The sequence below is a fragment of the Adiantum capillus-veneris genome, chromosome 16 (assembly GCF_014529385.1).
Source record: "Adiantum capillus-veneris isolate H3 chromosome 16, ASM1452938v2, whole genome shotgun sequence".
Taxonomy (NCBI): Eukaryota; Viridiplantae; Streptophyta; class Polypodiopsida; order Polypodiales; family Pteridaceae; genus Adiantum; species Adiantum capillus-veneris.
The window spans coordinates 42,011,883-42,035,828 of record NC_140946.1 but is presented as its reverse complement, the minus strand read 5'-3'; the positions used below and the strand labels follow the sequence as shown (position 1 = coordinate 42,035,828).

The 23,946-nt window shown below is 45.0% G+C and overlaps 1 protein-coding gene across 1 annotated transcript; it reads right to left on the bottom strand.

Moving 5' to 3' along the window:
• Window positions 1-391: 391 nt before the first annotated feature.
• LOC147438906 (uncharacterized) lies at window positions 392-23,257 on the bottom strand. Its single transcript, XM_086484860.1, has 12 exons — window positions 22,733-23,257; window positions 22,413-22,463; window positions 5,672-5,881; window positions 5,000-5,072; window positions 4,760-4,863; window positions 4,539-4,676; window positions 4,314-4,460; window positions 4,185-4,231; window positions 1,617-4,112; window positions 1,450-1,545; window positions 1,186-1,375; window positions 392-1,043 (listed from the first exon to the last, which is right to left on the bottom strand). Exons 1-12 carry the CDS (start codon window positions 23,042-23,044, stop codon window positions 870-872), a joined length of 4,038 nt encoding a protein of 1,345 aa, XP_086340986.1. The 5' UTR covers window positions 23,045-23,257; the 3' UTR covers window positions 392-869.
• Between the last annotated feature and the right edge of the window lie 689 nt (window positions 23,258-23,946).

Sequence of the window (23,946 nt, the reverse complement as noted above, 5' to 3'; positions counted from 1 at the left end):
TCTATCTCATTTCATTCCAAATCAGCTTCAGATTCATCCCCCTGATGTTTTAGTGTTAGTTAGTTCTTTGTACTTTCCGTACTCAAACAGGGTATCAGATTCACCAATTGTAACTTCTTGGTCTCATAGGTCATTTTGGCCTCTGGAAGACATTAATATAACATTTCATTTCATTTCATCTGTGTGTGTGTGTGTGTGTGTGTGTGTGTGTGTGTGTGTGTGTGTGTGTGTGTGTGTGTGTGTGTGTGTGTGTGTGCGCGCGCGTGTGTGACATACACACAAGTTTTCTTCCTTGGTAGACCACATGAGCACACATGTTCAAACACAAAGCTAAAGGTATGAAAGAACGTAAATCACTAACTGTAAACTGATGAAACTGATCAGCAAAAAATTCCCCAAACGTTTCTAGAAACAATTAGCTTTGGGTAATATGAACAGTGATTTGTTTTTGGAATGTCCATTTCACATCATTCTTTCTGATGCTGATTTTGCATTATTCTAATGAAGTTGCCTCACCTCAAAAAAAGGCAGAGCGTCTCTGATGCTCTTGCTAACCGTGACGAGTGCCATTTGACCTCTACACGTTCGATTACATCAGGACAACAAAATGGGATCAGGTCAAGCAGATACAAAATTTGGACAAGGAAGTATCGAGTTGGCCACCTAGCAAAGCAGTTTTTTATTGTCTGTAAAGTCTGCTTTGTGTCCTCCTTCAGTCTTGAGCAGACTGCAATTCCGCTAAAAACGCAATGGACCCATGCTTATCCTGGAAGTCGTGTTAGTACAAACCCACTAATATGTTTTACCCACCTTGCAAGGGTTATCTAAATAACTGATATATATATCTATATATATACACATACAGCTGCTCATCTCCCTCTGCTTTGAAAAAATGTAAAATCAGCATGCTTGAAGCTGGATGGCTTTTCACAAGAACCCCTGGCCATGGATGTGGCTGCAGTTTCCAGTTTGGCAAGGTACTGCTGAAGAACATCATCAGGAGTCGCATCACAAGATGGAGATGAAGAAAACCACTCCTTTACCTACCAACAGCAAAAGAAAGACTAACGTTAAGGCTTACTCTTTAACGTCCACCTAGCATCAAGAACAAAAATCCAAATGGCTATGACACCTGCGACTGCCAGTTTCAAATATAGCAAAATGACAAACATCAAATTTCCTGACCTGGGCATTGTAACTCATCAAACCAACCACCGGGGCCGTTATTGTATGCACATGAGTGTCCAAACAACGGTTGGTATTTGCACAACTTGAGCATGTTGACTGTAGACAGCTCAGGCAGTGGTACGTTAAAAAGGCAGATCGAAAACTTTCATCAGGTATTTTGTAAATTGGATACCATGCTACAGCAAACCTGCGAAGTGAATCGGTCATTTGTCGTGAGGAACCCAAAATGAAAAAAATCAGTGAATCAAACAGTTAAATTACCATGAAGAAGGGTGCAAATCCTCAATCTTTGCATTGTTCAACACATGCGGATCGCCATCACTACAAAGTTCTGATTTTGACACTAACTCCTTTATCCTGTGGCAAAGCCCTTACATCAAAATCACCGTGAAGCTGCTCGATTGTGAACTACAATGACAAGTCATTACCTGTCAGTAAGAGGCTTTCGATGCTGAGGTTTCTCCAGTTCAAAAAACTCAAAAAGTAGTTCTACATCACAATGACACTGCCTTCCACTACTTGAAAGAGCGTCGATATGAAATCGATCCAAGTCAACAGCCTCCTTACTTGTCTTTGTTTGCTTGGGCAACCCTTCACCAATGTGCAAAGCATCGTTCATTTCAGGTCTCGGGAGAAGTATGGAAAATATAGGCTGATTGAGAAAATCAGGGTCAAAATGGCTACTTCCTTGTGCTAGCGCCATGCCCTTACTTTTTACAGTCGTTTTCTTCCTTGACCAACCAAAAAGTTGGATGGCTGACAAATAGGGGACGAAAAATGCCTGAAGATTACTTCCTGTTCTTTTACTAGCCTCTGAAAGTTTCACTTTGAGACCATAAGAACTAGGCTCCTCATACCACTCCCAAAAGGCACTTAGTCGAACATCTGGAATTTGCCTCAAATGCTTGCTCCTTGAAACTAGGGGCTCACACAAACAACCCGTAGTTTTCCAACTCTGTTTGCTTGTTGAGGCACTGACTGTTGGAGCTACCGCCTTTGCAACTCTTTCAAACTCACACAGAGACTTGCCATTCTTACTTGAAACCTTTTCATAAGTACCCCATGATTCATATGAAGCATTCACAGCCTTCAGGATCTCATAGACATGCGGAGCAATCTGAGAGTTAAGTGACTGACGACCAGATATATCCAGCTCACTAACCAATTGGTCATCTTGCAGACAATTCAATGTGTTTGCAGATGTTTGCGCAATGTTAATGCAGGGTTCTGAAGCATCTCCCGCTGAACTTTTACGAAGCTCACTTTCCAAGTTCATACCCAGAAGCGGGCCCTGAACAAGACAATTATCTGGCTCATCCTTCTTCAATTCCTTGCAGAAGGCCTCCGTATGCTCAGCTTTGGTATTGGAATTTACTCTTGAGATATCAGGCATACCCTGAGGCTGCCATCTATCTGAGAAATTCTCAGAAATTTTGTTGCTTTTGTCCAACTTCCTTTGTTGCATTTTGAAGCTACTATAGCTTTGCCCTTTGGATGACGAGGACCATGGCCTCTCTAGCGAAGCAGTGTTCTCCCACTGAATAGGAGCTGTGCTATCATTTGAAGGTTGTCTCAGATTTGGCAATTGTTCCCACGCGGGCATGTTCCTGGATTGCCTGTAGGTCGACCAAGAAGGAAATCTTCCTCCATCATCTACCTTTAGAGGCCTCGGCTTTGACCAAGAATGAGATGAAACAGGAATATCGTCTCTTTGATGCCTCCAAAAGGGAGCAGAAGACCTTGAGTCATTAGGTGTTACACCATTGTAGAAATTCTGGTTGAACCTGCTCATATGAGGGACATAATATTGACCCTCTGCTGCTCTGTGCGCCCAGAAACTATGTTGATTTACCCTCGTATGACTACCTGATTGATCCTCTCTTTCATTCTGGAAAGAGGAATTTGTGTGATCTCCAATTGTTCCTCTGTGTATACTACTTGAGCTTTCAGCCTGGAACTCGCTGTTAGTAGACTCCTTGGACTTCTTCATACCTCCTGCAAGCTTAGAGATGCTATAACAATCAGATTTATACCCAGAAGCTGAATTGTGCTGAACTGGATCGACTACCTTTAGACCTGAATAGCCATGCACATCATCATGATCGTGCAAGGCCGTGTTTGGGTTACATGCAGGGGACGTTTCCTTATGTACAGACGCATCGCCTACTTTCCCAGTCTCATCACTAGTGCCAATGCCCATGTGAAATTCTGCTTCTGCTTCTGCTTCTATAGTTGTTGAATGACCGGCAGGATCAGATGCACAGTCCAGGTCTTTCTCATATATATGTTGGTGTCTGGTTGACAAAATACAATTGCTTGCTGCCAGAGTTGGATAACATGTTTGCTGCTGGTCTACTTGTACTAAAGAAGCCCTTTGCTTCAATGGCTTAGCCTTGTTCTCCATCTCAGCCAAAGAAGGATCCTTGACCGGCAATGTGCTGTCAGGTTTGGAATTGTTGCCTGCAAAAAGCTGTGATCCATCCTCTACATCTTTGTTGGTATCGGTAGTGTTTTCAGCATTCAAGCAGTTGGCAGCATCGTATACTGCAGCTTCCTCCTGTGCATGTTTCACAAAAGGGCCTCGACAAAGAGTTTCAGCCTCTACTGTAGCATCATCCCTTAAACGTGTGCAATTTTTCACGTCTTCTTTTCCAGCCCTCTTCGCCTTCTTTTTTCTCTTTTTCTTTGTATTTTTCCGCGTAGAAATTTCAGGGGTAGCACCTGGAAGTTCTTCCTCAACAACACTTCTGGCATGAATGGTTGCTGCTTCTCCACTTTCTGAAATCGAAGGTAACGCTAAAACATTTGAAGCTGACACTCTTGGTCCCTCATTTCCGTCTACATTACGTAGACATATGTAAGGATGTTGTTCACTACCCTTTGTCTCCACCAAAGGAATGGTGATAACAGGAAGCACAATGCATCTGGCATAATCACTGTCTGTCAGCTCGGTCTTCAGCACCAAAAAAAATCGACATTATTTGGCAAAACCTTACCGTAGTCGATGGTGATCTCTTGAAATGAAGGCCGTTAATTCACAATTCTACTTCAAGTGATCAAAAAGAAAATAATTAGCCTTAGAATGGTTGCAGGATTTACAGTAACGACTTCAAGCAAGCACTTGCCTGCTCAATTTCTAAAACATAGTCATTGTTACAAGATGTCTGGCCGTTGACCTCCAGAGAACCTTCACAATGCTCAGCATTTGAGCCCTTCAATGCAGGGGCCAAACGATTTTGATATCGCTGCTTCTGACCTTCCCTATATTGAGCCTGTTATCTCCACAAAAGCATGTTAAGGCCTCGGTGAGATATTACACACAGATCAGTTTTTGTGTTTAAGGCACTTACTGTTTGCTCAACCATGAACAACTTCGTGGTTAGCTGGCTACCATTCATCACATATCTGAGTGGCACAGGGATGGGAACCCCGTTTAAATCACCATACAGATCGATGGAGAAAATATTCTCACGGAACTCCTCATCAACCTGTTATAGAGTCTTGATTACTTTGATTCACTCAAAAATGCAACATTATAGAAGCAGTGTCAACGTGCAAATTGTATAAGAACCTTAAGATCAAGGCATCTGAGCTCTCTATTTGATGGACTTAAGTTCTCAATTTGCAGGGGCGGTATCCACTCCTCAAAGGACAAGAAGAAGACACAACAAGGAACTGTTTCCTCATGAGAAGCAAATAAATTAAACTTCAAACTGTAATTCTATTATATAAAGGCACTTGCAAACTTACAGAAAAAAAATGTTGCAGTACATGTTCTGATAATTACGAAACAAGGAAACAGCTTTCTTACCACCTATCTCACGTAGCTCATCTGCTGTTCTGCAGCGGAGGAGTGATGCCAGCGCATCCGTTTCCTTCAGAACCTGCATTTTAAAGACCTTCGAGTTTTAAAAATCCACCCACATCAAGGTAACCTGGCTGACAGGAAGGAAGCATTACGGAACTGCAGAAAAAAACTCAAAATTGTTTGACTATTGAGAAAAAAAAAATTGAGGGGATGCTCAGTCACTATGCACAGGAGCTGGCTACATTTATCATCTTCAAATGCACCAGCAGCTTAGAAGAGCCATAATAGATACAGAATCTGAACCCATTCACTTTCAGTGTACTCCTGTACTCGAGAAAATTTTGATTATCATACTAAAATGCACAAAAAAAGCGGTGCATCCTACATCCACCTTTACACATGAAGTCTTCATTTTTGTCAAAGATTGAGAGCTCTCACATTTCCTAATGATGCATCGCCAAACATCCTTTACGATCCATGCATAGAAGATGCAGATAGGCTCAAGACCAGAGCGTTTCTAGTGCCTTAGTAAGCAAGATTGCACATCATGCAGTAAAACCTGAACAAGCCTTTCGTACTTTGGTACAAAAGAAAAACCATTTTAAGAAATTAAGAAGAAAACAAGTTGTACGTTTCAAATTCAGTTGGCATCCAAAAAAGAAAGAAATCACAGACCAAAGGTTGCAACAATTCTGCTGACGTATTCTTTGCACGCAAAGTTGCACGCCAATGCCTCAAATCCTTGCAAATATCTTCTATACTTGCATCTACTACTATCTGCCACTGCCTTCCTGGGATGAGTTTAGCTAGAGCAAAATTCTTTTTGGTTGTGCGCTGTGATGTAAATGTTAGACGTTGCTGATTTGCAGGTATGCTATATTTGACCTGTCAATGATCAACCAAAGTTTTAGGCATAAAGCATGAAAAACAAAACAGGAAACCATTCTCTACCCTTGCCTGAAGGTCTGAAAGCTAAGCACAGATATAGTTTGATTCTATAGATCCACAACATATTCTTGCACTCAAGGAACAAAGTCCCTCATTACTTCAGCTATTTGCTAAGCTCTTGATAGCCTTCTTTACAAATTCACCATGCAAAAATCTTTTTAAATTTCTGTTGTGACAACCTAAAAATAAGAACAAGTAGTGCTGCTGCATCAAAAACCCGCAATTATAGGTTGAGAGTTTCTAGATCAAAGGATGTCATATGCACATGGGTCGATGTTACCCTTTTTTTTTTGAGCGTGTTCACAGGTTCTCCATGTCCAAACAGTTCCCTTGGTTTAGTTGGAACCTATGCATAACACTTTTTTGCATGATGATGGTAGTGCTTGATTCATGTGATCTTGCGTTCTTCTTGACCAAGAAAACTGTGAGAGGAGGGGGCTCTATGGGAGGGTGGCAATGCTTGTATACAGCCAGCCCTTCACAATCTTGAATTGTACTCCACAAGTATTGAATCATGTGAAGTGTTGATGGATGCTAAGAAGAATTGCAATAAGGTGGCGTCTTGTACGAGCATTATACCAAGTGTCACGTGCACATTGCACTTGAGCACGTGGACAAGCTGCTATTGCAGGTCACCATCGGTCTTTCAATAGTACTCATCCTAGGCTCATAAGGTAGACCTAAGGTAATATAAAATAATTCATGTCATAAAGTTTTAATTTATTGAAGAAGAGAGATTGTCGTTGTCGTGGTTGTCCTTTTCTTTATCTTTATGTCGTTGGTCCAATTTGTTGAGGGCGTAGCCTGCTTGAGAACTTCTTCAAAGGTTTTGAGGATTATGGTTTTTTTTCTTTCTTTTTTTTTACAAAATAACATCCTTTTCTCAGCTTTCTACAGGCAGAGCAGCCCTTGAGCTAAGCAAAGGAGCTTTAAAGAAGGTTTGCCTTTTGTAGCCCTACTCTGATGGGAATCGGCCCTTTTGGGAGTTGTTAGCGAGCTAAGGTTAGGCAGTGAAACTCGTGGGAAGGAGCCCCTGGAGCTTGGAGATTTAGTGAGCCGACGATAAGGCGGTGCCACACGAGTCTCCTCCTGGGAAAGGGGCGTGGGTGTTTTTTCTGGAGTAGCAGGTCGTGGGACGAGAGGCCCTCTAAGGGCGGCACTTGATAGAAGCTAAAAGTACGCATTTAATGCGAACATGACACGAACAAGGCACGTGAATGGCAACGAGCAGTACTCTGCACCAACGATCAGCAATGGCAAGCTCTCAGCAAAATCCCTGCAAAACAAGCAAGGGAGCAGATTTTACTTTTTGACCGAGCAGTGGGTGACGTGAGCCTCGTAGTTGATGATGACAGTGCCGGATAGGGTGCCCGGGTGTAGATTGCACACGCGGGAGCGCAGACCGAGTGTGTTGCAACAACTGGCAGCAGCCCGGACAGCGCAATGAAGTGCGAGGTCCAGCAGAGCAAATGGCTTTGACCAACTGGATGGGCGCAACTCGCAACAGATGATGGCGCCGAGGGACAATTGCAAGCGTTGCTGGTACGATGTCAGGCTAATCGTGATGAGCATCGGGCAGTAATTGAGCTTGAGCTGCTAGGGAATGTATAAGTAAAGGGGGCTCAGCCATTAGGCTTGCAAAGGGGGCTGAGGGTCGTTGAGGACCATTTATGCAGCAGAAGCTTACGGTAACGGCTGGGGCAATGGGCAAGGCTTTCGAGAGTAGTGGAAGGCTGACGGGCGAATATACTTTGACAACAAGCGGACAACGCCAAATCAAGCTCAACTCTGATAAAATCTTATCAATTGATGGCTCCCACACCACTAAAAAATATGAGTTCCGGAGAAAGAGCTCGTGAGAGTTAAAGGTTTTAGGTGAGGATTGAAAGCTCAAACGCCACACACACACACACACACAATTGAGTTGCTGTTAGTTTGCAGAAATTCCAAAGAGTGAAGAAGAAAGCACCACGAGTCTCCTCCTGGAGAAGGGGTGGGTGTTTTTTCTGGAGTAGCAGGTCGTGGGACGAGAGGCCCTCTAAGGGCGGCACTTGATAGAAGCTAAAAATACGCATTTAATGCGAGCATGACACGAACGAGGCACGTGAATGGCAACGAGCAGTACTCTGCACCAACGATCAGCAATGGCAAGCTCTCAGCAAAATCCCTGCAAAACAACTGCAAAATTCACCATGCAAAAATCTTTTTAAATTTCTGTTGTGACAACCTAAAAATAAGAACAAGTAGTGCTGCTGCATCAAAAACCCGCAATTATAGGTTGAGAGTTTCTAGATCAAAGGATGTCATATGCACATGGGTCGATGTTACCCTTTTTTTTTTGAGCGTGTTCACAGGTTCTCCATGTCCAAACAGTTCCCTTGGTTTAGTTGGAACCTATGCATAACACTTTTTTGCATGATGATGGTAGTGCTTGATTCATGTGATCTTGCGTTCTTCTTGACCAAGAAAACTGTGAGAGGAGGGGGCTCTATGGGAGGGTGGCAATGCTTGTATACAGCCAGCCCTTCACAATCTTGAATTGTACTCCACAAGTATTGAATCATGTGAAGTGTTGATGGATGCTAAGAAGAATTGCAATAAGGTGGCGTCTTGTACGAGCATTATACCAAGTGTCACGTGCACATTGCACTTGAGCACGTGGACAAGCTGCTATTGCAGGTCACCATCGGTCTTTCAATAGTACTCATCCTAGGCTCATAAGGTAGACCTAAGGTAATATAAAATAATTCATGTCATAAAGTTTTAATTTATTGAAGAAGAGAGATTGTCGTTGTCGTGGTTGTCCTTTTCTTTATCTTTATGTCGTTGGTCCAATTTGTTGAGGGCGTAGCCTGCTTGAGAACTTCTTCAAAGGTTTTGAGGATTATGGTTTTTTTTCTTTCTTTTTTTTTACAAAATAACATCCTTTTCTCAGCTTTCTACAGGCAGAGCAGCCCTTGAGCTAAGCAAAGGAGCTTTAAAGAAGGTTTGCCTTTTGTAGCCCTACTCTGATGGGAATCGGCCCTTTTGGGAGTTGTTAGCGAGCTAAGGTTAGGCAGTGAAACTCGTGGGAAGGAGCCCCTGGAGCTTGGAGATTTAGTGAGCCGACGATAAGGCGGTGCCACACGAGTCTCCTCCTGGGAAAGGGGCGTGGGTGTTTTTTCTGGAGTAGCAGGTCGTGGGACGAGAGGCCCTCTAAGGGCGGCACTTGATAGAAGCTAAAAGTACGCATTTAATGCGAACATGACACGAACAAGGCACGTGAATGGCAACGAGCAGTACTCTGCACCAACGATCAGCAATGGCAAGCTCTCAGCAAAATCCCTGCAAAACAAGCAAGGGAGCAGATTTTACTTTTTGACCGAGCAGTGGGTGACGTGAGCCTCGTAGTTGATGATGACAGTGCCGGATAGGGTGCCCGGGTGTAGATTGCACACACGGGAGCGCAGACCGAGTGTGTTGCAACAACTGGCAGTAGCCCGGACAGCGCAATGAAGTGCGAGGTCCAACAGAGCAAATGGCTTTAACCAACTGGATGGGCGCAACTCGCAAGAAATGATGGCGCCGAGGGACAATTGCAAGCGTTGCTCGTACGATGCCAGGCTAATCGTGATGAGCATCGGGCAGTAATTGAGCTTGAGCTGCTAGGGAATGTATAAGTAAAGGCGGCTCGGCCAATAGGCTTGCAAAGGGGGCTGAGGGTCGTTGAGGAGCGTTTATGCAGCAAGAGCTTACGGTAACGGTTGGGGCAATGGGCAAGGCTTTCGAGAGTAGTGGAAGGCTGACGAGCGAATATACTTTGACAACAAGCGGACAACGCCAAATCAGGCTCAACTCTGATAAAATCTTATCAATTGATGGCTCCCACGCCACTAAAAAATATGAGTTCCGGAGAAAGAGCTCGTGAGAGTTAAAGGTTTTAGGTGAGGATTGAAAGCTAAAAAGCCACACACACACACACACACACAATTGAGTTGCTGTTAGTTTGCAGAAATTCCAAAGAGTGAAGAAGAAAGCACCACGAGTCTCCTCCTGGGAAAGGGGCGTGGGTGTTGTTTCTGGAGTAGCAGGTCGTGGGATGAGAGGCCCTCTAAGGGCGGCACTTGATAGAAGCTAAAAGTACGCATTTAATGCGAGCATGACACGAACAAGGCACGTGAATGGCAACGAGCGGTACTCTGCACCAACGATCAGCAATGGCAAGCTCTCAGCAAAATCCATGCAAAACAAGCAAGGGAGCAGATTTTACTTTTTGACCGAGCAGGGGTGAGGTGAGCCTCGTAGTTGATGATGACAGTGCTGGATAGGGTGCCCGGGTGTAGATTGCACACGCGGGAGCGCAGACCGAGTGTGTTGCAGCAACTCGCAGCAGCCCGGACAGCGCAATGAAGAGCGAGGTCCAACAGAGCAAATGGCTTTGACTAACTGGATGGGCGCAACTCGCAAGAGATGATGGCGCCGAGGGACAATTGCAAGCGTTGCTGGTACGATGCAAGGCTAATCGTAATGAGCATCGGGCAGTAATTGAGCTTGAGCTGCTAGGGAATGTATAGGTAAAGGCGGCTCAGCCAATAGGCTTGCAAAGGGGGCTGAGGGTTGTTGAGGAGCGTTTATGCAGCAGGAGCTTACGGTAACAGCTGGGGCAATGGGCAAGGCTTTCGAGAGTAGTGGAAGGCTGACGAGCGAATATACTTTGACAACAAACGGACAACACCAAATCAAGCTCAACTCTGATAAAATCTTATCAATCGATGGCTCCCACACCACTAAAATAAAAGAGTTCCGGAGAAAGAGCTCGTGAGAGTTAAAGGTTTTAGGTGAGGATTGAAAGCTCAAAAGCCACACACACACACACACACACACAATTGAGTTGCTGTTAGTTTGCAGAAATTCCAAAGAGTGAAGAAGAAAGCACCACGAGTCTCCTCCTGGGAAAGGGGCGTGGGTGTTTTTTTTGGAGTAGCAGCTCGTGGGACGAGAGGCCCTCTAAGGGCGGCACTTGATAGAAGCTAAAAGTACGCATTTAATGCGAGCATGACACGAACAAGGCACGTGAATGGCAACGAGCAGTACTCTGCACCAACGATCAGCAATGGCAAGCTCTCAGCAAAATCCCTGCAAAACAAGCAAGGGAGCAGATTTTACTTTTTGACCGAGCAGTGGGTGACGTGAGCCTCGTAGTTGATGATGATAGTGCTGGATAGGGTGCCCGGGTGTAGATTGCACACGCGGGAGCGCAGACCGAGTGTGTTGCAGCAACTGGTAGCAGCCCGAACAGCGCAATGAAGTGAGAGGTCCAACAGAGCAAATGGCTTTGACCAATTGGATGGGCGCAACTCCCAAGAGATGATGGCGCCGAGGGACAATTGCAAGCGTTGCTGGTACGATGTCAGGCTAATCGTGATGAGCATCGGGCAGTAATTGAGCTTGAGCTGCTAGGGAATGTATAAGTAAAGGCGGCTCAGCCAATAGGCTTGCAAAGGGGGCTGAGGGTCGTTGAGGAGCGTTTATGCAGCAGGAGCTTACGGTAACGGCTGGGGCAATGGGCAAGGCTTTCGAGAGTAGTGGAAGGCTGACGGGCGAATATACTTTGACAACAAGCGGACAACACCAAATCAAGCTCAACTCTGATAAAATCTTATCAATTGATGGCTCCCACACCACTAAAAAATATGAGTTCCGGAGAAAGAGCTCGTGAGAGTTAAAGGTTTTTGGTGAGGATTGAAAGCTCAAAAGCCACACACACACATACACAATTGAGTTGCTGTTAGTTTGGAGAAATTCCAAAGAGTGAAGAAGAAAGCACCACGAGTCTCCTCCTGGGAAAGGGGCGTGGGTGTTTTTTCTGGAGTAGCAGGTCATGGGACGAGAGGCCCTCTAAGGGCGGCACTTGATAGAAGCTAAAAGTACGCATTTAATGCGAGCATGACACGAACAAGGCACGTGAATGGCAACGAGCAGTACTCTGCACCAACGATCAGCAATGGCATGCTCTCAGCAAAATCCCTGCAAAACAAGCAAGGGAGCAGATTTTACTTTTTGACCAAGCAGTGGGTGACGTGAGCCTCATAGTTGATGATGACAGTGCTGGATAGGGTGCCCGGGTGTAGATTGCACACGCGGGAGTGCAGACCGAGTGTGTTGCAGCAACTGGCAACAGCCCGAACAGCGCAATGAAGTGCGAGGTCCAGCAGAGCAAATGGCTTTGACCAACTGGATGGGCGCAACTCGCAAGAGATGATGGCGCCGAGGGATAATTGCAAGCGTTGTTGGTACGATGCCAGGCTAATCGTGATGAGCATCGGGCAGTAATTGAGCTTGAGCTGCTAGGGAATGTATAAGTAAAGGCGGCTCGGCCAATAGGCTTGCAAAGGGGGCTGAGGGTTGTTGAGGAGCGTTTATGCAGCAGGAGCTTACGGTAACAGCTGGGGCAATGGGCAAGGCTTTCGAGAGTAGTGGAAGGCTGACGAGCGAATATACTTTGACAACAAACGGACAACACCAAATCAAGCTCAACTCTGATAAAATCTTATCAATCGATGGCTCCCACACCACTAAAATAAAAGAGTTCCGGAGAAAGAGCTCGTGAGAGTTAAAGGTTTTAGGTGAGGATTGAAAGCTCAAAAGCCACACACACACACACACACACAATTGAGTTGCTGTTAGTTTGCAGAAATTCCAAAGAGTGAAGAAGAAAGCACCACGAGTCTCCTCCTGGGAAAGGGGCGTGGGTGTTTTTTTTGGAGTAGCAGCTCGTGGGACGAGAGGCCCTCTAAGGGCGGCACTTGATAGAAGCTAAAAGTACGCATTTAATGCGAGCATGACACGAACAAGGCACGTGAATGGCAACGAGCAGTACTCTGCACCAACGATCAGCAATGGCAAGCTCTCAGCAAAATCCCTGCAAAACAAGCAAGGGAGCAGATTTTACTTTTTGACCGAGCAGTGGGTGACGTGAGCCTCGTAGTTGATGATGACAGTGCTGGATAGGGTGCCCGGGTGTAGATTGCACACGCGGGAGCGCAGACCGAGTGTGTTGCAGCAATGAAGTGCGAGGTCCAACAGAGCAAATGGCTTTAACCAACTGGATGGGCGCAACTCGCAAGAGATGATGGCGCCGAGGGACAATTGCAAGCGTTGCTGGTACGATGCCAGGCTAATCGTGATGAGCATCGGGCAGTAATTGAGCTTGAGCTGCTAGGGAATGTATAAGTAAAGGCGGCTCGGCCAATAGGCTTGCAAAGGGGGCTGAGGGTCGTTGAGGAGCGTTTATGCAGCAGGAGCTTACGGTAACGGCTGGGGCAATGGGCAAGGCTTTCGAGAGTAGTGGAAGGCTGACGAGCGAATATACTTTGACAACAAGCGGACAACGCCAAATCAAGCTCAACTCTGATAAAATCTTATCAATCGATGGCTCCCACACCACTAAAATATATGAGTTCCGGAGAAAGAGCTCGTGAGAGTTAAAGGTTTTAGGTGAGGATTGAAAGCTCAAAAGCCACACACACACACACACAATTGAGTTGTTGTTAGTTTGCAGAAATTCCAAAGAGTGAAGAAGAAAGCACAACGAGTCTCCTCCTGGGAAAGGGGCGTGGGTGTTTTTTCTGGAGGAGCAGGTCGTGGGACGAGAGGCCCTCTAAGGGCGGCACTTGATAGAAGCTAAAAGTACGCATTTAATGCGAGCATGACACGAACAAGACACGTGAATGGCAACGAGCGGTACTCTGCACCAACGATCAGCAATGGCAAGCTCTCAGCAAAATCCCTGCAAAACAAGCAAGGGAGCAGATTTTACTTTTTGACCGAGCAGTGGGTGACGTGAGCCTCGTAGTTGATGATGACAATGCTGGATAGGTGGCCCGGGTGTAGATTGCACACGCGGGAGCGCAGACCGAGTGTGTTGCAGCAACTGGCAGCAGCCCGAACAGCGAAATGAAGTGCGAGGTCCAGCAGAGCAAATGGCTTTGACCAACTGGATGGGCGCAACTCGCAAGAGATGATGGCGCCGAGGGACAATTGCAAGCGTTGCTGGTACGATGTCAGGCTAATCGTGATGAGCATCGGGCAGTAACTGAGCTTGAGCTGCTAGGGAATGTATAAGTAAAGGCGGCTCAGCCAATAGGCTTGCAAAGGGGGCTGAGGGTCGTTGAGGAGCGTTTATGCAGCAGGAGCTTACGGTAACGGCTAGGGCAATGGGCAAGGCTTTCGAGAGTAGTGGAAGGCTGACGAGCGAATATACTTTGACAACAAGCGGACAACGCCAAATCAGACTCAACTGTGATAAAATCTTATCAATTGATGGCTCCCACACCACTAAAAAATATGAGTTCCGGAGAAAGAGCTCGTGAGAGTTAAAGGTTTTTGGTGAGGATTGAAAGCTCAAAAGCCACACACACACACAATTGAGTTGCTATTAGTTTGCAGAAATTCCAAAGAGTGAAGAAGAAAGCACTAATTGCAAAAAAATGATTGGGCAATTGATCACACTAATGGAACCAGATTAGAGCATGTGAATAGTCAATGGATTGCTCTCGACGGAGGCTTGTCCCACACACACAAATGATGTACAATTTGAGCTCAAAAGAAATTAATTTAAGATTGAAATTGTGAAAAACCGACACTAAAAAAACGCAAAGTCTAATTGAAAAAATTATACAAAAAGACGAAGATTAACTCCCTCTCACCTAAACCTCCCAAGCAATGGAGCATGCTCGTGCCCAAGTGGTGATTAGGGATTGGGATTATTAAGAAAGCTAATGAGAAATTAGTCGGCCTAGGTGTAGAACCGTCGGCTCTAATACCACTTGTTTTTTTTTTCCGACCCACCAAAGGGCCCACAGGGGGAGGTGCTTATCCCTTCCAAATATTAGCCATGTTACATGGTCGGGCAAGGGCCGCGTACCATCGGGCAAGAGCCACGCGTAGGCATCACCATGGCCACCTAATTGATGCACCACGTGCTGCGAACGACGGAGAGAACTCGTAACAACCAGCTAGGAACCTCCTCCTCGGATGACCCACCCGAGGAGGAGGATGCAGTCGAGTGTCCAAGGGCAAGGGCCCTAGCAACGTGTACACCACGTGAGCACAAGGTGTCCCTTAGAGTGTGACCCAACGGGGGATTTGAACCCACATAGGTTGAGAGGCCAAAGCCTTACCGTTAGACCAACTCTTTGGGGACTCTGATATCACTTGTTGGTAAGTACGGAAGCGCATTCCCTAATCACCAATGGTTTAGGATTAAGGTGCAACAAGTGAGGGCTTACCCTAACATGTGCATAGCATGGCTACCTGTAATCACAAGATCATCGACGTAGAGGATAGCAAGTATCACTAATCCTCCCTAACGGTAAATGTACAAGTCTGGGTCAGCAGAAGATCGTCGAAAGGAGTGTCGTAGGAAGAACGAAACAATTTTCTGGTACCACGCTCGAGGGGATTGCTTTAGCGTTTAGGCCATAGAGGGCCTTGAGCAACATCTGCGAAGTCTTTATCTTCGAACCCTGGAGGTTGTTCCACATAAACCTCCTCCTCTAGATCACCATTGAAAAATATCGAAACATCATCCATCTGGGAAAAAAAGACAACAAGGACAAAAACAATCCGTATGGTCCCATTCGTGCAATCGGTGCAAAGGTGTCCTCGTAGTCTACACCTGATTTTTGGGAAGAGCCTTTGGCAACTAGTCTTGCCTTGTGCTTGTCCAAAGAACGATCAAATTTGTACTTGGTCTTTTAGACCCATTTGACACCAATCACTTTCCGCTTGGCATGCCGCGGAACCAACACCCAAGTGTTGTTTTTCTTTATGGAATCAAGTTCTCTCTACAAAGCCAACTTCCACTTTGGTTGTGAAAGTGCCTCCTCAAGTGTAAGAGGATCTCTGTCCTTGATCACTGTAGACATCAAAACATACTTAACCTGTAGTAAAGGCTCATCCACCTCAGCAAGTCGAAATCGCTGAGATCGTCGTGTAGGGGACCCGTCCGATGGGGCCCCAAGTGACATAAAGGATTAAAATAAAGCAGGACCCACACACACTGAAATTGCGTAGCTGCTGAAGACGTAGCAAATTTCCGAAAATTGCGCTGGCATGAAGACGTGGCAGGCTGTACGGATTTCCGTGTTTTGCGCTGGCTGATGACGTGGCAATTGTACGGATTTCCGTGATTTATGATGGCAGCTTTTTGGCATTGCTTTTGGACCAGATGCTTTTGAGTTTGAAGGCTTTTCACTGTAATTGCACCTAGTCAAAGGGCCTTTAAATATGAGGTTAGGGCTCATTCTCTAGCATGCTTCCTGGAGAAGGTGTAAAGTCTGGAGTACCAGCTTGTACTGTGTTGATACAATATAAAGAAATACCGAAAGGCATGCCAAGGTTTGGGGCCAATACTCTCTGGGATGGAATTCCGCCACTCCGTGTCGCGTATCGTCTCTCTTTTAGTTCAGTTGTTACTGAAGTGCTAAAAGTCTGTTCAATCTGTTCTTTTCTATTGGCATGTGGTGCCCGTCTTGTGACAGGCTCCTCAGCCAGGGTCTACAGGTTGGCTCCGTTCTTCAGTGGCTTGACACAGAGTCTCACCCGTAGTCAAGAAGGGTGGGTCCCACAAGATGGTCAGGCCAGTCAGCACCGAAATCCGAGCACTGAAAAGGTGTCTAGGCTCAGTTCAAAGTCATTTACGCCCCTCGTTACACTTCATAAGTTGGTGGATACTAGGAAATTAAACCAAAGGGAATCAAATGGACACTTGGCAGTAGGGGAGCTCCATGCAGGCCAACACACACTTTCCAAAAGCCTCATCCAAGAGGGGAAGCCCATTTTTGAGTGGGGGCTGAATTTTGGACTTCATAAGTGTGCTGCACAGTGTGTGTGAGTAGTGGGTGTGCTAGCTTTAATGGAAAGCTTGCCTTCTCCCTTGCTCTATGTAGCGTGATGATTTGCTTTCGCGCATCTCTCTCCCCCCTTTGCACATATGGTAATGCCCCACTAGTTGGGCTTCTCAGATGACCATGTACAGTTCTGGGGGTTTTATGCGCGTTTGCCAAGGCACGAGCCTTCTGCACAAAAACCGGATTAGCTAATTGCTAATCCCCTACAGGTACGCACAGTTCCATCGCGAAGAAATGCGAAAACGGAGAGGTTTCACGAGTGAAAACTCGTCCAATTCACAAGGGAATTGTCCCATTGCGTGCGGGAGCCTCTGACACACGCGTAGACGTGTTTGCTCCGCTCAAAATGATGCGAAATAGAAAATTACAGCCTGCTGTGTTTTTTTTCAGGTTTAGGGTTTCTCACCCAAACTACAGGGTAATGACAAGGGAGCTTCCGGAAAGCCTTGGGTGCATGTACAAGACAATTTAGAGAGATTTCCCACGCAGAATCTCGTCTAATTCAAGGGGCAAGTGACCTTACAAGTGCGAGAGCTCGAGGGCTACCCACAGTAGTGATCGGCACGCGAATCGGAGTGCAAAACAGAGAATTACAGCTTGCTGTAATTTTTTGCACGATTAGGCTTTTGACCAATTTTGATGCCTACAGGTCCAGGAGCTTTGGGGAAGCTAGGGAATCTCCGAACAAGTGTTTTGGTGCAAATTGGAGGCCAAAAACAGAGATTTCAGCGTGCTGTAATTTTTCGCCAGGTTTTGTTAAGTGCTCTAAAGTGCATGGAAAGTCACTGTTTACTTGGGATTTTGTCCGTGGAGACTTCTACTGTGGTTTTGCTGCCGAAATCGGGTTAGAAAAATTTCAGCCCGATAAAAGTGGGACAGCTTGTAGAAGTTTACAGGTTTTTCTTAAGTGTATAAGAATAAAGAAATATCGAAAAAGGGGCCAGTCTTTGGGGCTAAATAGGGTGTCGTTGTCTACTTGGAAGCGCTCTAGCTACCAAGCCGTGTTTTGTTTTGAAGTGTTGAATTCCTAGTCACAGGTTTATACGTGAAGTTCCTTTGTGTCGTAAAGTTCAAGTAAAAGTTTAACATTTTAAAATAATGATCGGGTGAAAGCTAAAGTCTACCGCCCTACAAGCCAGTTTCATGGTTCCGTTGCCGGGACAGAATCACTTTTTCCATAAGAAGTGAGCCTTGGTTGGTTTTGGCAAAGACACAAAGCACACGAACTTGGAATTACACTATGGCTAACAAGACAAATGACACCAAGGAAGAGGGTTCCTCTTTGCAGGATAGACAGGAAGTTCCTCTAGTGTTTGAGGTTGGCGAGAGTTTACGGCCACCAATGTCTGTGCCTTTTGTTGATTTGAATGCTCCACAAGGTCAAGGGTATATGACTGGGCAACTAGACGAGGATGCGTTCAGAACACGGTTGGTTGCTGCTGTCCCAGTAGGGCAAGGAGCACTCGCATGTTGCGGAGTCATTTGGGGCTCCAAGGCAAGTTCCTCTTGTCGCGAGTTCCACAAGCTTTACCAGTTCAGCCAGCCACCTTTCGGAGTCCAAATGTTGGTTTAAATGGACAGGGAACCAATTTTCAGGTTATGCGTCAAGTTTTTGGTGACCACCCACGGTACATCCTAGGTATTTTGGGGGTGGATCAGTGTTTCAGACCATGGCTGGTTATGCGCCTGGAAACCAGCAATATATGCCAGAAACAATCTTTCGAAGTATGCAAGTCATGATGCCAAACCCCATGTATGGTAACATTGGCATCCAGCAAGGGTTTTAATGCAATAGAAGTGTACATCATTTGACAAAAGTATGAAGGTCTCATTAAGTCATTTGTACGTATGTTTGACAGTTTTTCTTGCGGATGCATGCGATGATAAAAGGGTGCTTACCACACTAAATCAACTATGGCATGTGCAGTCACCAAATGTATTGCAATGTTACCTTGAAGCTTTTGGTTTACAACCCATGTATTCCCTAACTCACATCACTTCAGTAGAGCAAAGGTCAAAGGGCTTGGCAAGTGCTCAAAAGAGGGGCGACGATAGAGTTAGCACTTCATATGTACGTAAGGATTCAATGCAATAGCAGTGTACATTGCTTGACAAAAGTATGAAGGTCTCATTAAGTCATTTGTACACATGTTTGACAGTCTTTCTTGCGGATACATGCGATGATTTAGTCTTTCTTGCGGATACATGCGATGATTTAGTCTTTCTTGCGGATACCCGCAGTCACGAAGGGCAGGTCGCCACGAGATGGTCAGGCAAGTTAACACTGAAATCCAAGCAATGAAAGGGTGTCTAGGCTCAGTTCAAAGTCATTTAATTCTCCTCTCTACACTTCATAAGTTGGTGGATACTAGGAAATTAAACCAAAGGGAGTCAAATGGACACTTGGCAGTAGGGGAGCTGCATGCAAGCCAACACGCTTTCCAGAAGCCTCATCCAAGAGGGGGCGCCCATTTTTTAATGGGGGCTGATTTTTGGACATCATAAGTGTACACAGTGTGTGTGTGAGTAGTGGGTGCAGGTGCTAGCTTTAATGGAAAGCTTGCCTTCTCCCTTGCTCTATGTAGCGCGATGTTTTGCTCTCGCGCATCTCTCTCCCCCCTTTGCACATATGGTAATGCCCCACTAGTTGGGCTTCTCAGATGACCATGTCTAGTTCTAGGGGTTTTATGCGCGTTTACCAAGGCAAAAGCCTTCTGTACAGAACCCGGATTCGCTAATTGCTAATCCCCTACAAGTAAGCACAGTTCCATCGCAAAGAAATGCAAAAACAGAGAGATTTCGTGCGTGAAAACTCGTCCAATTCACAAGGGAACTGCCCCATTGCGTGCGGGAGCCTCTGACACACGAGTAGACGTGTTTGCTCCGCTGAAAATGATGCGAAACAGAAAATTACAGACTGCTGTGTTTTTTTTCAGGTTTAGGGTTTCGCACCTAAACTGCAGGGTAATGCCAAGGGAGCTTCCGAAAAGCCTTGGGTGCTTGTACATGACAATTTAGAGAGATTTCCCGCAAGGAATCTCGTCTAATTCAAGGGGGCAAGTGACCCTACAAGTGCGAGAGCTCGACGGCTACCCACAGAGTGATCGCCACGCGAATCGGAGTGCAAAACAGAGAATTACAGCTTGCTGTAATTTTTTGCAGGTTTAGGGTTTTGGTCAGTTTTGGTGCGTACAGGTCCAGGAGCTTTGGGGAAGCTAGGGAATCACCAAACATGTGTTTTGGTGCAAATTGGAGGCCAAAAACAGAGATTTCTGCGTGCTGCAATTTCTCGCCAGGTTTTGTAAAGTGCTCTAAAGTGCATGGAAAGTCACTGTTTACTTGGGACTTTGTCCGTGGAAACTTACACTATGGTTATGTTGCCGAAATCAGGTTAAAGTAGAGGAATTTCAGCCCGGTAAAAGTGGGACAGCTTGTAGAAGTTTACAGGTTTTTCTCAAGTGTAATAAGAATAAAGAAATACCGAAAGGGGCGCCAGTCTTTGGGGCTAAAACAAGGTGTCGCTGTCTGCTTGGAAGCGCTCTACCTACCAAGCCGTGTTTTGTTTTGAAGTGTTGAATTCCTAGTCACAGGTGTATACGTGAAGTTCTTTTGTGTCATAAAGCTAGAAGATAAGTCTGAGTCGTCTGGATACTTGTTGGGAAGTGATTCCAATTCTTGGTGATATACAGAAGTGATTGCATTTACCCTCGACCGTCTAAAAGGTGCGTCTGCAGCCACGTTTTTACTTCCAACCGTATGGAGGATCTGGAAATGGAACAAGGAAGTTTGCCCATCTCATTTGCTTCTCACATAGTTTCCGTTGTGTAAGAAATACCACAGATTCCCATGATCTGTTTTGATCACAAAATCCACTCCTAGAAGATAATGCTTCCAGGTAGACAATGCGTGAATCACAACTTCTAGAGGCAACAAGAATAGCCGGCGAACTTCCCGCAACAATAACAGAGCCCATGGAGCGCTCCAATAGCACGCACTTAGTAAGTGGGCATCCAATTACTTAACAAAAAAATTTTGAACCCATTTAAAAACTCAATGAGTTGAGAACTAATGCTACACAGCACTTCCAAGACGTCCCTGGATGATCTACTTCCTCTTCCGGTCCACGGGGTCATGCCACGTCACTCAGCTAGTGACAGCTCCTAAGATCCCACAGTTGGAGACACTCAAGACTCACTTTGAAAATAAGAGATTCCCTTAGTTGGAGACACTCAAGATTCACTTTGAAAATAAGAGATTCCCTTAGTTAGGGTACAGACCCTCCAATAGGGCATTTGTCCCTGGGATCTGAGGTGGTAGGCTCTCAAGTTCAGATCGCCCAATAGAAATTTCAAGTATGGACTATGTGTCTAAGATCCATACCACGATTTTCTTGTATATTTTTTAACACATCTTTGGAGCAGCTGCAACCCTTGTTTAATCATTAACTATTGTAGAGAGAGGAATCAGAGAAATATGCTACCCAAGCAGCAATACCTCAATAATTTAAGCATAACAACTTTAAATAATTGCACTGCGAAAGGAGGTGGTGACCCAAAACTGCCACTGCCAGCACCCTCATAGGTATCCTTCAATTGATTTTGAGAGCATGTGTAGCTAGTAGAGAGTATGATGCCTTAATAGCAGCAACAACCTCCTTCAGAGTTGGTTCTAGCTAATCTCTAAGGCCTACTATACAGGCCACACTTATCCCATCAGTGCGAGACTAAAGGCACAGACTCCAACAATCCTAAGCTACATGACAAGGCCACACGATGCCAACCAACATGTAACAACACCTACCTACACTTCAAAGGATTATCCACAGTCCAGTCTTGATCCAATCAATCATATAGCCATGCAGTTCCTGTCAACATGCTCACAAGGCTTGCAAACATAGATTTCCTAGACTTACCTTTCCTCTCAAGTAGTCGTAGCGAGTTCGTACAGACAAAGAGCCATCGTGCATGTGACGGATCATTTGATGATTTCTTAAATGCGATAATGATTCTTTAATTTCACAATATTATGTAATCTTTCTCCTCCTTTCGCTCACATTAAGCCTCTTTCCCTTTCCCATTCACATCCCTCATTCCTTGTTACTTAGGCCATGATTCCATGACACCCCCTAACTAAATCAAAATCAAGACCCAGCGCATGTTAATACAACCTCATCTACGATGAGAACACAACAAATGGACATGGTATCCTTTTGTAACTACAAAAACATTACAAAAAATCAAAGCTTCACACTCTATAATACTTTTATGCATGCGCCTCAAGTTCTTCAATTGTTGGATCTTGGCCTCCATAAACATAGAATATGACATGGAATCCCATAATCCAAAATAAATCTTCCAAAACCGTTATTTGAAAAGGAGGTCAGAGGACCCTCTATAAGATAACAAATTTCTAGAAGGGAACAAACAAAATCAAACAAATGGAGTAAGGCCACATCCAGGAAGCTTCAGTAGATGAAGTTTGAGGCTAGAGTTTCAGCACAACAAGGTTGAAGATTTTTTCAACCTTCCTTTGTACATTAAAAAAAATGTATATCAAAGTCAAAATATAAGACTCACCTTGATTTGTTGTTTCCAGTCTTCAACAGTGGCAGCGAGATCACAAATAACCTGCAAAAGCAGCAAACTTGAAACCCTTTGAAACAGCAAGGGACTGAGACACATCTATCAAGCACAACAAGAATGATAAATCATGGTAGGCATGTATGCGAATTTTACAATCTATGTGCGGAGCAACCCTATCTATGTGCTCATAGATGTTTCTATTGTCAGGGCATGTTGTTTGGTGCCTGATGATTGCCTCTAATGACAAATGCATGGTAAAAAATGTCATTTGAATGTCACACCATATTGTAGCTTGAACGAAATATTGAACATACAGTAGATGACGCTTTGCCAGACTGCTTGGATCGCCTGGTATGCCCACCCATCACACCATCATCCTCAGTTTGCGAATTGTGAAGCAGAAAGCGAAAAACACGATGAACGATCTGACGAACCCAGTGAGAGAAGAAAAAATGGAGAAAATATGTGACACACTCGAGCAAGGCTGCACCGGCCCTAGCTGCCCTGTAGAGAGCTTGAAAATTCTCAATGGTTGAGGTGGACGGCAGTGAGTGCCTCTTCTTCTGCTGCTGAAAATACGGGGTCAAACCTAAAGCAGTTGGAAAAAGGAAACTCTTGGTTTGCATCCAATGCAGATGAGCGTGCTGCCTTTCTGTGAAAAGCGATGGAGAGCCCTCGAGCTTGTCTCTGTATTTGAAACCCTAGAAAAGCGGAGTAACTATCACTGAAACCAAAGGTCGTCGTAAGCAGCAGGTTGGAAACGAGGTGCAAGAAATTGCGCGTATCAGCCTAGAAGAAAAGCCTGTCGAAGGGAGAAAATACTTGCAAAGCACATGAGAGACAACTACATTAAATGTTCCTGTGTAAAAAAAGTAGTGTACTGATGTGAACCCAGCACTAGGCCTACGTGAAAAACAATTTTCTTGGCCACGGGGGATTTTGCCAAATTCTGGGGTGTATGCCAGGACTTCTACTATCTACTAACATAATCTCGCGGAAGGGGGAGCCCTTTACACGTGTCGCAATCTGCGACCTGAAAGCTAAAGTCCAAAACAAAAACAAGCCCCTTTGCACGCGATAAAGAGGGAGAGAGGGGGAGAGAGAGAGGCCGCCGAAGGCAGTTGGCCGTATTAGGATAACTAAAAGGGAAAATTATCAAAATAGCCCTCTAATTTGTGGATATTCCCAAAATACCCCTCAGATTTTAAAAATTCCCAAAACACCCCCAATATTTTGTCAGAAATTCCCAAAATGCCCTTCAAATTTTTCAAAATTCCCAAAATGCCCCTAGTTGTGAAATTAAATTTCTCCAAAGATTAAAAAACTTGTAGCTTTTCATAAGAAGACTCATTGCTTATCAATATAAGATGCTAAATCCAAAATTTGAGTCGATTATCTAGGCTTTGGAGATGAATTGCTTCATTATCTTTAGACATAATTGTCTCTTTTTGCGAGGTAATTTGTGGCAAATTACATGTTAAGCATGCAAAAACAGATCTCAATTATCAAAAAGGAATAAAGATAAAAA